This window comes from Marmota flaviventris, chromosome 5 (assembly GCF_047511675.1).
Source record: "Marmota flaviventris isolate mMarFla1 chromosome 5, mMarFla1.hap1, whole genome shotgun sequence".
Taxonomy (NCBI): Eukaryota; Metazoa; Chordata; class Mammalia; order Rodentia; family Sciuridae; genus Marmota; species Marmota flaviventris.
Window position 1 is genome coordinate 61,709,690 of NC_092502.1, and position 13,282 is coordinate 61,722,971.

Sequence of the window (13,282 nt, forward strand, 5' to 3'; positions counted from 1 at the left end):
GATACTAAATCCATACAAAATCCAACAAGCTCCACCCTCTTGCCAACCCCTCTCAGCCAATCAGGGTCACACCACAGCCCAGAGTCCATCACAGCTGCCTATACAGCCCAGACCCAGAAGAGAACCTAAGATCTGCCCCTCTCTTTAGAAAGAGCCTCTGGATGATTCTGGATGGATGATCAAAAATGTCCTTTCAATGCCGATTGTGAACAAGAAGGAAGAAATTGTTGGGGTGGCCACGTTCTACAATCGCAAAGATGGGAAGCCCTTTGATGAAATGGACGAGACCCTCATGGAGGTATGGCGTGCTGGGAGGTCCTTGCAGCTGGGATTCGGAGTCTGCTTGTGGCCAGGTGTGGCTTTCAGAGCTGCACATTGCGACAGGAAGGCCACCTGAGGCAGCCTCGACCACCATCTTCTTCACTCTCGCTTCTGCCCCACGTGTCATCAGAGAGATCCATATTCTGCTTTTAAATACCATATTTTAGAGTAGTTTTAGGTCCATAGAGAAATTGAGCAGAAAGTACAGAGTTTGCACATAGTCCTTGTCCCCATGTGGCAAAGAAGAGTCCCTTTTTGTGAAGCTCTTACACATAAAAATGATGCTTAATGTCTGTTAGTGCTTTAAGAAGGCGCATTCACACCATTGTTTTACCTTGTCCTCACAACAGCTCTGCATTGTGGGCCGCGCACAACCCCTGTTATAGCTGAGTAAAGAGAGTCCCAGGGAGTCTTGCTCTAAGAGTCAGGATCAAAGCTGGGTGTTCTGTCTCTGAGTCTTCCTTTCTTTCTTTTCAGTCTTTGACTCAATTCCTGGGCTGGTCTGTCTTGAATCCTGACACCTATGAGTCTATGAACAAACTTGAAAATCGGAAGGATATTTTCCAAGACATTGTAAAATATCATGTAAAGTGTGACAATGAAGAAATTCAGAAAATCTTGGTGCGTAATATTCTTTACTTGATTTCACCTTAGTAGAGACTAGCAGAGTTGAAGTGAGACTTGAAGTCCACAAAGGCACAGCTTGGGTGTGAGTTTGCTCAGTCATGTCTCTCCAGCTTAGCACAGAGATGTGGCAGCCCTCAGATGACGGATGGATGAGTCCCCAGAAGGTGGTGCGTACTAACAGCTCTTTGTGGCCTGAAGACAGGTATCCCTTGCAGGGTTATCTCAATCTGGGGCCTGACCCTGGCTTAAGAGCTCTAGAAACTCCACTTTTCACTGAATCCAGTGTTGACTTTGTACTGGAGACAAGATCAACCAACATAGCCCCTAATATGAGAAGAAGCCTTATCTGATATAGACCAATGGACCATGGTCAGTTTCTCAGAGCCTCACTCTGTGGTTAGCTCACAGAAGACCCAAGAAAGTCACAGAAAAGTTTGGTGTGCAAAGAAGTAGTTCATAATGAATAAGGAGTCCTTATCACTTTACAGTTTATAAAGCAAATTCACATTTGGGCTCTTTTTTGATGCTTTCAAGTTATTAGTCCCATAAGATGGGCAGGATAAAGATTTCTATCTTTATTGTAAAAAATGAAGAAATCAAGGCCCCCAAAGTGGAAAGAACTTGTCCCCAAATCACCTAGACTGTGAATAGGTCTCACTTAACCTTTATCATAATAATGAATAAATTCTCCACTTCTCTCATGAATGGGCTGTCTCAGGAGGTGATGAGCACCCCAACACAAGAGTTATCCACATAGACATTGGATAGCATGTATCAGGGATGCTGTAGAGAACATTGCTCCCTGGAGTGGGAAATTGGACTAAATGCTTTCAAGGATATGTGAGAATTGTTGATTCATTGTTCCTGAGGTTTTGGTCTTAAAGAGACCAAGGTCTTAATAGTACACTGAGTTAGCCAAGTGGTATTGGCTATGATGCCCAGCCAAGCTCCCAAGACCTTGGCTTATAGACCTCTCAAGTTGAAAAAAACATAGGTCAGTATTCTCAAAGAAAGTTTCTTAAGCTGTGAAAATAATGTAACAAATTGATCATTTAATACCAATATCTGATAAATTCTGAGGACAAAATATCCAGTTTGGATGATTTTCCTCATGGTTAGCTTGACTCAGTTCATAAGTTTCAGTCAAATGATGGATATGTATGGAGGTTTAGCCTAAGTTGAAAGCTAACAGATTTTACTCTGGGCCAAGAAATCAGAAACAAATAACTGGGTCCAGGTTCCCTGCTCCTCTGGCATCTAGGGAATAAGCCCAGAGAGAGAAGTCACCCAGAGAGAAAGTGCCAGGATCATGGCCAAATCCTTCTTACTCTCAGTCAGTAATTAAAACAATAAAAATATTAGCAGCATTATTTTATTTTGGTGCATACTATGTGCCACATACCATGCTAAGTGTTTTACATGCATTATTTAATTCAGTTGTGCATATTTTTTAAAAAATGACTCTGTGGCTGGAGGTGGTGGTACATACCTGTCATCCCAACCACAGGAGAGACTGAGGTGGGAGGATCACAAGTCAGAAGCCAGCCTTTGCAACTGAGAAAGACCCTATCACATTAAAAAGTAAAATAAAATAAAAGGAAAGAATTGGGATGTAGCTCAGTGGTAGAGTACCCTAGGGTTCAATCCCCAGTACTGGAAAAAAAATAATAAAAATTAGAAAAAAAAATTACCTTGCACAATTGATATGTGCTGTATGTGCTACAATGTCCGATTGCACAAATTTTAACTTACTGGTTAAAGGCTTTAATTATCCCCATTTTATAGGTGAAGAAACTGAGCTTCAAATGCATTTGATAATGCAGAGCTCAAATTTGGATGCAGGTCTCCATAGCGCCAAATCCCGTGACTTTGAATATGCTCATCAATGAATGTTGAATGGCAGTTTCTTTGAGTGGGTGGTTCTGATGCAAAGACTTTGAAGGAAGGGGAAAAATGGAAATGGAAAAGTGGAGGCATATCAAGTTTTCAATATAATAACATTTCTTTTTCTCTCCTGTTTTGGGGCTGGCAGAAAACCAGAGAGGTGTATGGGAAGGAGCCATGGGACTGTGAGGAAGAGGAGCTAACTGAGATCCTGGTAAGAGGAGCCAGCACAGAACAGGCCCTGATGTGTTATCTGCTCAGGGTGCTCCTGAGCGTGTGTGCGTTACTCTCTTCAAAGCGTGTTCCTACCACTCTATTCTGATCCTCCCAGGACCCCAGGATGGAAACAGGGTGGTGGGTAGCAGGGGGACCCAGGAACACTTCCTATCCCCTAATCCCTTGACTCCATTCCTTTTTCAGCGGGGAGAGCTGCCAGATGTAGAGAAATATGAAATTAATAAATTCCACTTCAGTGACTTGCCCCTCACAGAACTGGAGCTGGTGAAATGTGGGATACAGATGTATTATGAGCTCAAAGTGGTGGAGAAATTCCACATTCCACAAGAGGTGAGATCAAAACAAACATCTGTGATTTTTCCGTTTTTTTTTTTCCCCCTTGCTTAGGAAAAAAATAAATAAAGATCCCTCCATTTGTAAAGTACCTTTAAAAGAGTGTGCCCTCAGGTGTTTGGGGTTTAAAGCAGTCGTCATGTTGCATGGTTGAATTTTTTATTAGAAAAGAGACACGCTGTTCCTCTGAACTTGGGATCTTCAGAGCTTTGGTTTCTTGCAGTGGGTTCTGAGCACTGCGTTCTGAAGGCAGGGAATAAATAGATATCTGACCAGGGTGGGAAACGTGGGCTAAATCCATTTTAATCAGGGCTCTTTCCCTGCAGGATTCCTTATGAGTGTTCACTGAGTCTGGGTGATGGGGACTGGCTAAGACAGTGGGATGGGAGGTATGCATGGTCTTCAGAGTTTCCCAGACTTTCATTAAGTAATGGTTCTCAAAGTGTTGCTTCAGAGTACATCAGCACCATCTAAGAAGTTTCTCTCTCTCTCTCTCTCTCTCTCTCTCTCATACACACACACACATACACACACATACACACACACACACCCCTAGAACCGATTTTAATAAACCCTCCAAGGTAATTTTGATGTTCTCACAAATTGGAGAACCACAGGATTAAAGAACCCTTTTTGCTGCTGCTGCTGCTGCTGTGAAGCACCTGTGTCTCTGAGGACAATTGCTCTCTGAGGCACAATTTGGGAATCACTGATGGACGCTCGACCCGCGGGATAAGGGGGATGATTCTCTCTTACTTTGTTTCTAGCAACAACAGACATCTTCATAGCATGGAGCAAAGTGCTTTCATAGCATTTCCGCATCTGTTGCTAGTTCCCACCTCCTAGTGTCTTCTAGCAATGGAGAGCCCTGGGCACCTGGGCAGGTGTGCACTGTCTCGCTGACATGGGTGTATTCGCAGGCCCTGGTGCGGTTCATGTACTCCCTGAGTAAGGGCTATCGCAAGATCACCTACCACAACTGGCGGCACGGCTTCAACGTGGGACAGACCATGTTCTCCTTGCTGGTGGTAAGCAGGGCAGGCCTGGTCCGCAGGGTGAGAGGATCTGCCTGGGCTGTGGGCCCAGGTCATGTGGGACAACCTCATGCAGACTCCATATGGCAGTGACAGCATTGTTATCCTCTACCGCCTTTTAAGAATTCCAAAAGTAGTACATGCATAAAAGAATCCCAAGAATAAAGAAATGAAGAGAATACAACATGAAAGGAAGCTGCAGTCTATCCCAATCCTGGTCTGTTATTTGGAGATAACCAAAGCACAAGTCCTTCCAAATTTTCTTTTTGTATACACTTGCATACACACACACACACGTACAGAAACATGCACACCATTTATTTTGTTTATAAGCAATGGGATATTATTCTGTTTTTCATTTGAAAATGTATATTATCACATTCTTCCATTTTATAGGTAAATCATACTCTTTCATTATATATGCATACATACATATAAAACACATTTTCTATTATATGCAACACACCAATTTTACCATTTTAATCAATTTTGCATGTATGATTCAGAGACATCAAGTACATTCACAGTGTCATACAACATGTACACTAAAACTTTTCATTGTTTCAAACTCTATACCCATTAAATAATAACTGCAACTCTCTCTATTCTGCAGTCCCTGATAGCCCCTATTCTGTTTCCTATCTCTATGAATTTGACTACTCTAGGCCTTCATGTAGTGGAATCAAACAGTATTTATTCTTTTCTCTCTGGCTTAATGTCTTCAAGGTTCATCCATGTTTTAATTTTACAGCTGCATAAAACAGTCATTCTTGATATCCATGGGTTTTTTTTTTTTTCTAGGACTCTCCTCCCCACACATACTAAAATCTGCAGATGCTCAAGTCCCTTATATAATGGCATAGTATTTCCATATAAGCTGCACAATCCTCTTATATACATTAAATCATCTCTAGATCACATTTAGTACCTAATAAAATGTGCCGCAGTCTGGCTGGGCACAATTCAGGAGCCACTTGTCAAAAGAAACGAACTTTATTTTTAGAACCACACACTCCAAACAAAACTGCTCCTCAGAAAAACCCTCAGAGCCCACCTGCCACCACAGGCTTCCCACAAGCCTCTCTCTCAACCTCAAGCCTCTCCACCTCCCACAATCCTCCTGCTCTTGAGGCCGATTGGCTGGGTCGCGTGGGCGGAGCCAAAAAAGTCCCCCAATGAGCAGCTCCGTGGTCTGAAAGGGCAGGGAAACAGCCCAATGAGCATCACCGCAGAGGAGCCAATCAGCTAGATGTTGCTGGGGCGCTGTGAGCCAATCATCAGCTGGCAGTCTGAAAGTTTGCTGGGGCCCCTTCAGCTGTGGCTCTCAACAAAAATGGAAATATAAGTGGCTGGGCATAGTGGTGTGTGCCTGTAATTCCAGCAATTTAGGAGGCTGAGGCAGGAGGATCACAAGTTCCAGGCCAGCCTTAGTAACATAGCAAGGCCCTAAGCAACTTATGAGAATGTGTCTGAAAATAAAATATAAAAAGGGCTGGGGATGGGCTCAGTGGTTAAGTGCCCCTGGGTTCAATTTTCAGTACCAAGAAAGAAAGAAAGAGAAAGAAAAAAAAATGATATTAAAAATAGTTATTATGTTGTAATGTTTAGGGAACAACTACAGAAAAAAGTTAGTATATGTTTAGTACAGACAGATTTTTAAAAATACATATTTTTGGTCTGTAGGTGGTTGAATCCACAGATGTGGAGCCCACAGATGCAGAGATAGGGCTGTTTTTTTTTGTTGTTGTTGTTTAAATATACCATGATTTCTTCACCCAGCACCCAATTGTGGGTGTGGACATTGTTTTCAATCTTTGCTGTGACAAACAGTGCTACTGTACCCTCTGGGGGACAGACCTTCATGCGTTTGTATCAGTACTTTGGGCTCAAAGGGTTCCAGCCCTTTATCTTTCATTGGAAAGTGTTCCCCATGCAGGGCATGACACAAGTCTGCTTGGGCTCACATTCCCTGTCCTCATTCCTTTCCCTTCAGGGCTGGAAATGTCAGGTCAGAGCAGGTACTGGAACCCAGAGGTAGGCATTCTAGCCAGGCCACTGCCAGAGGTGACAAGGACACAGCTTAGATCTGCTTTATTCCGTAGGATCAAAGTCAGCATTGCCTCTCCAGAACCCTTCCCCAACCCTTCTCCAGCCTCTTCTCCAGCACCAGCAGGAACAAGGGTTAACTATGTGGAGAAGCCTCAGGAAAGGAGGATTCCTCCGGGCTGTGCTTAAACCAATAGACCAGGTTTGGGAGGTTTGCTTTACCCATCTGGCCACGTTCATAAACTTTCCAAATCCTGAAACCTGATGGTTCCAAGTTTCTCAAAAATCATCCAGAGCAACATCCTCTACCCCCACTGTGCAGATTGGGATACTGAGGCCCAGAGGCGCATGAACCCAGCTAAGGTCACCTAGTAATAAGTGGCCAGCTCTCCCTGTTTGCCTGGGATCATCCCAGTTTCAGTATGGAAAGTCCAACTTCCTGGAAAACTCAGCCTGTGGTAAAGCTCTGCTCACCTCAAGGTCAGAACCATGTCGGTCAGCGCCAGGCTTTCCCCCAATCTGCCCTCTCAGCCCTGCTTCCAGCCCCCCACAACACAGGAGTGACTTGTACCTCTGATTGTCCTTCCAGACAGGAAAGCTGAAGCGATACTTCACTGACCTAGAGGCCCTTGCCATGGTCACTGCTGCCTTCTGCCATGACATTGACCACAGAGGCACCAACAACCTCTACCAGATGAAGTGAGTTAGCCCTTACTGGCTCCCCGCCCCTCCCCAACCCTCACCCCAGGATTTATCACCTAGGTCTTTATGGTCCTCGGGCTGGGTGACCAAGGAAAAGGCCCACTGTCCACATCTTCCCACTTCCTTTTGCCCTTGGGATCCAGCTCTACTCCTATGATAGACAGAATAATGGCCTCCTAAAGACATTCACATCCCAAACCCCAGAGCACGGAAATATGTTATGTTGACTTACATTCAAAACAGACTTGCAGCCAGGTGCGGTGGCTCACACCTGTTACCACAGTGACTTGGGACACTGAGGCAACTCAGTGGAGAATTGCAAGTTTGAGGCCAGCCTGGGCAACTTAGTGAGACTCTGGGTCAAAATTAAGTTTTTTAAAGGGTCGGAAGTCAGTGGTAGAGCACTTCTCTAGCTTGTGCAAGGACCTGGATTTAATCCTTAGGGCTGGGGGAAAAAGAAAAGGTGGGAGGGGGACTTGGCTGATGTGGTAAAGGAACTTGAGGTATAGGAATGGTCTAGATGGACCCCTTAGAGTCCAAAGGGTTCTTGTAAGAGGGAGGCAGAAGGTCAGAGAGGAGAGAAGATTCTCCCCTAGGATCTCCAGAAGGAGGCCACCCTGTGGACTACTTTAGACTTCTGAACTCCAAATCTGAAAGATAATCCATTTTTGCTGTTTTCAGACATTAAGTCTGGGGCAGTTTGTTACAACAGCAATAGGAAACTAGGACATTAACTCCCGCACTCTCTCCTCCCCGTCCTAGTTTGAGCCAAGATGTTAGTAACCGATAATGTTCATTTGTTCACGTGTATTCATAATGCTTCTCATGTAGTTGGTGAACTACGCTGGCCAAAGGAAGTACCATGGTGAGCAGAACACACAGTGCCTGTCCTCATAGTGCTTATATTCCAGCCTGCCTCTGAAGCACAGTCCTTGAACTGGTCTCATTGGATCCTTCTGATCACCACATGGGCTGGACAGAGTAGGGGCTAGTGTTATCCCCATGACACTGATGCAGAAATGGAGGCCTGTAACTCACTAATAAGCACTAGGATTCATTCTTCTGAGTTTTTTCAATAGTCCACGCTGCTCCAAGGGTGAAGATTGTGTTTACAGTTTACACTGTGGGAATCCAAGTATGGAGTATAGTGCTCATCACATAGTAAGTGTTCAACAAATATTTATTACACTTAAAAAATGAACAAACACACTGCTGGAGGGAATTCAGTGGCTTCCCCTTACGAATGGAGGACTAGGGCTTTGCTGATCTTCAAAGCATGGCCCGTGCCAGGATGAATGGATGGCTTCAGGGGATCCATAAATCTCTGTAGCTGTGTGTGGTATGATATGGGTTTGTTACTTTTTCTGAGGGTAAGGGTCTACACTGCTCAGCAAATTCCCTAAAGAGTCCGTGAGCCAGACTAGAGTCAGAATCACTTGTGGAGAAAAGCTAAAGACAGAGCCAAGAGATTTGGTGTTTGGTCCTAATTTTCCCTCGTCTCACTGTGCAAGGACCCGTGCAGAATCCTTCTCAATCTTGAACTTCAGCCGTTCTACTTGCAGATTTAGAGGTGTTGGGACTGGATAATAAAGTCCTTAACCTCCATCTTGACCCTTCCATGTTGATTTAACCTCCCTCCCTCTTTTTCTTTCTCTTTCTCTCTCAGATCCCAGAACCCACTGGCCAAGCTCCATGGGTCCTCCATCTTGGAAAGACATCACTTGGAGTTTGGCAAGACACTACTGAGAGATGAGGTAGGACGGGGCTGAGGCCTCATCTCAGAAGAAGCCTGAGCACACCCAGGCAGCCTTCTTGCATTGGCCTAGGCTGCCACGAACTCCCGCCATCTAAGGTGACCACTGGGAGGTGGCTTACTACAGCCAGCATCGTTTCTCATATCTCCCCGCTGGTTTTCTCTTTAGAGCCTGAATATCTTTCAAAACCTCAACCGCCGACAGCATGAGCACGCAATCCACATGATGGACATCGCAATCATTGCCACGGACCTCGCCCTGTATTTCAAGTTGGTATTTTTTTCTCACTTTAATAACAAGAAGACCAATGATTATGAAAACAATAACAAACATAGTTCCAATTGATCTTTATTATGTGCCAGGCTCAACACTATAGCCCTGTGAGTTATCATTCCTCTCATCCTGTGGATGGGGAAACTGAGACCCAGGGTAGGAGATTTGCTAAAATCCAATAGCAAATCGGCACAGTCTGAGTTACAGCCTGTCTTCACTCCCAGCCATTGTTCTAGTTTGGCTAAGTGTGTCGATTTCATCAGTCCCCATCTGAAATGAGAAGTGTTAGCAGCACAGGTATGTCTTAACCTAAGACTTGCTTCCTTTAAAAAGCTGATGTGTTTCGTAGGAAGAGGACGATGTTCCAGAAGATCGTGGATCAGTCTAAGACATATGAAAATGAACAGGAATGGACACAGTACATGATGTTGGAGCAGACGCGAAAGGAAATTGTTATGTGAGTTGAAACGGGGCTAAGCCCTGACCCTCGACAGCTAGGGTCGTGAGGTGGGGGGCTGCATTGGTAGATCTTGCTGCTTTTAAAAGATCTGGGACATCTTCCATTTTGGAGGCCTCCAGTATATTGGGGAGGGGGCAGTTATTCCCAAACCAAATAGCACAAGTTATAATAGAGGTTTAGTCTTTATTTTAGCACTAAAAATATAAGAAACCACATCATTTATTTCTCTGTACACAAAAAGTGTAAAATACAGGATTTGGGTGGCAAAGTGATATAACTTTCAAGTTTTGATAAAACAACAACAAAAATACTATTCTATCGATGGTTTGTGTGATACCTATGTGTCACTTAAAATATGTAGGCTTGAGCCAGGCAGAGTGGCACATGCCTATAATCCCACCCAACTGCTCAGGAGGCTGAGGCAGGAGGATTGCAAGTTCAAAGTGAGCCTCAACAGAGTCCCTGAGCAACTTAGTGAGACCCTGTCTCAAATTAAAAAATAAAAAGGGTTGGGGATGTAACTCAGTGGTAAAGCACCCTGGGTTCAATACCCTGTACCAAAAAAATAAATAAAATATATAGATTTAATGTTTTAGGTGTTCCTTTATATATGATAATGTCCCACCATATTGTTGTGCTATCCACAAATTAGTTTTATGTTTTGAATAAAATTTATAGTGCATGCATTTCAGTTTGTGTATCTCCTTTCAATTCTCACAAAGTGCTTCTGTGATTCATCTCGATTGATGATGAGGTGAAAAGTATAAATCTGTGGTCTTTTTGCAAATATGTAGCCCAGGCCAAATGGTTCCTGCTTTTCTTTGATGGGTTCACAGAAATGATGTTGGTAATCAAGAAGGGTCTCAAGGGAGGATCACCAGGTCCCAAGGAAGCATTTCCTTGTTTATTCATCCCCTGATCCTTCTGTGGAAGTGAGCTGTGATTAAGTCACAGCAATGCAAATTTCTGTACAGAGGAGAGACAGCCACTGGGACAGGGAAAGGAGGGCCAAGATGCTCCTGCTGCGGCCCTTTAGCTGTCCAGTCAGGCCTCTAGAAAGGTCCCCTGATCCTGGGGAGCAGCATGACCGGCTCCTACTCAACAAGGGTGCAGGTTCAGGTTGGGACTGTTCCCAGGAAGACCAGGAGCTGTCCCATCAGACATTTCAAAATGGTCCAGCAAAGAATTGAATCCATTGTAAGATTGGGAAAAATTATCTGTTCTCCTAATTAGGTATTCATTTAAAGTGATTCCAAGAAAAATACCTACTGTGCTTTGGAGGAATTAGGAAGCTGATTCCAAAACTCTCATGAGGAATATGTATGCAGAAATCATCAGAAAATTCTGAACTAGAGCAGTAATAAGGCAGGTCGGTCCTAGGCATGGTTAGTTGTCAGGTCAATGGAACACGCTTGAAAGACCACGCGTGTGCTAAAAGCGGATCTCCTACCGACGGAGAAAGCATAAGATCTTAAAGGGCACTGGGACAACTGGGTGGCCTGTACAACAAAGTAAATTCCAGACAAATAAAGAATTTTTAAATAATAAGGGAAAGAGAGAGACAGGATGGGGAAAGTATGAAAGAATTAAAAAGAATAATTTCAGAGTGCGTTTTCCTAAGTACGGACTAAAATTCACATCATAAAAATAGGTGGATAGATTTGATGGCATAAAAATTAAGAATTTCTGCACAACACAGAAATTCAAGGCCAAAGTCACAAGGCACGTGATAGGCTGTAGAAAACATTGCAACACTTCTGACAAAAAAAAAAAAAAGAACTCATCTCCTCAGCAAAGTGTTAATACAATTCAAGAAAGACTAACCCAATCAAAAATGGACAAAAGACATGAACAGATGTTTCCAGAAAACTTATTTTCAGAGGGATGAAAAAAACCAATGAAAAATGATGACCTTACTCCAGAGAAGTTCAAAACAGAACTGCAGCAAGTTGCAATTTCTCGCCCCTCCTCTTGGCAAAGATGAAAATATTTAACCCACTGTGTTGGCCAGAGCCAGGGGAAACAAGCGATCTCATTCACTATGGTGGAAGTATACAGAGGCATAGTCCTTATGGAGGACAACTGAACATTACCATCAAAATTGCAAATGACCCTACTCTTCAACCCTTCAGTCCCACATATTTCCCCACCAGGCATTCTCCTACATGTGCACCAAAGAGTGCATACACACCAGGTGTGGTGGTACACACCTATAATCCCAGCAACTCAAGAGGCTGAGGCAGGAGGATCAGAAGTTTGAGGCCTGCCTCAACAACTTAGTGAGGCTCTAAGCAATTTAGGGAGCCCCTGTCTCAATTTTAAAAATAAAAAGAGCTGGAGAGGTGGCATAGTGGCTAAGTACCCCTGGGTTCGATACCAAGTATCTTAAAAAAAAAAAAGTAAATATATATGTGTGTGTGTGTCTGAGTGTCTCTGTGTGTGTATACATATACATAAAATATATATCTAAAAATATGTATATATGTACGCACACATGATTTGTATTCCCAGAAAATATTGAAAACAACCTGGTACACAACTGGTACCCAAGTTACAGAAGTGACAGTGCTTTCATACAATGGAATGTCATACAACCTTTGCAAACAAATGATATCATATAAAAGATGTGATGTTCAATTTTTTTCAAAAGCCAGGGGCAGGACTTCGGTTGTAAAAGGCAAGATAGTCTTAAGCAGGAGTCTTCAGGCTGAGACGCACGTGTTCCCAAGGGAACCCCAAATCTCCCAAACATGAATGGGCATCAATAGCTTTAAGGGAATCAGTGTTCTTTCTTAATACTAATCACCTGGAGAATGCAGACGCACAGTGGGTGGGGCATTCCTTCTCCTCCCACTTTAACAAAAGAAGATAGGTGATACTAGGTGGTAATACGAGGAATGGAACCCAGGGCCTGCAAGCATGCCAAGCAAGTGTTCCACCACCTAGCCACATGATAAGCCTTCATTTCACCCTTTCTTGTAGCCCAGTGCAAAAATCTTTGGGTCATCAAAACAGAGGTATTCTTTGAAATATTGGTGACTTTTAAAAATTTTAATTTAATTTAAAGGTTTCTTTTTTTTGTACTGGGGATTAAACCCAGGAGTACTTTACCACTGAGCTACATACCCAACCCTTTTTATCTTTTATTTTGAGACAGGATCTTGCCAAGTTGCTTAGGGTCTCAGTAAGTTGCTGAAGCTGTTTCAAACTTGTGATCCTCCTACCTCAGCCTCCAGAATTGCTGGGATTATAGACATGCACCCAGCCTAAAGTTTTTTGTTGTTTTAAAAGCAAAACAAGGTATTGAGAATGGAGGATTTTGTCCTGGGATATACGATGAGTTGGCAGCATCTTTCATTTAAAATCATAGTTCCTTTAATAATCATAATTCTTTCAGAAAATATATCACTGCCCAGGGACCATAATATTAGAGCAAAGGCACATCAGAATAAGTACTGAAGGTGGCAGCTCCTGATTTTATACAGACTTCTATCTACATTCTATAGCTGTCTGTCTTAGTCAGCTTTCTGTTACTGTAACCAAATACCTGAGATAATCAACTAAAAAAAGAGGAAAGGCTTTGGTTTTTGGTTCATGGTTTCAGAGGTTTT

The 13,282-nt window shown here is 43.3% G+C and overlaps 1 protein-coding gene across 2 annotated transcripts in view; it reads left to right on the forward strand.

The window, feature by feature from the left end:
- Pde6a (phosphodiesterase 6A) overlaps positions 1–13,282 on the forward strand; it is a 70,214-nt gene that overhangs the window by 42,674 nt on the left and 14,258 nt on the right. For both annotated transcript variants that reach the window (XM_027949327.2, XM_071612246.1), the window contains 9 exons: positions 149–298; positions 799–942; positions 2,981–3,046; positions 3,253–3,399; positions 4,323–4,430; positions 7,072–7,181; positions 8,851–8,938; positions 9,107–9,207; positions 9,561–9,668. In XM_027949327.2, the coding sequence (XP_027805128.2) occupies positions 149–298; positions 799–942; positions 2,981–3,046; positions 3,253–3,399; positions 4,323–4,430; positions 7,072–7,181; positions 8,851–8,938; positions 9,107–9,207; positions 9,561–9,668 (1,022 nt within the window). The remainder of the gene's footprint in view (positions 1–148; positions 299–798; positions 943–2,980; positions 3,047–3,252; positions 3,400–4,322; positions 4,431–7,071; positions 7,182–8,850; positions 8,939–9,106; positions 9,208–9,560; positions 9,669–13,282) is intronic.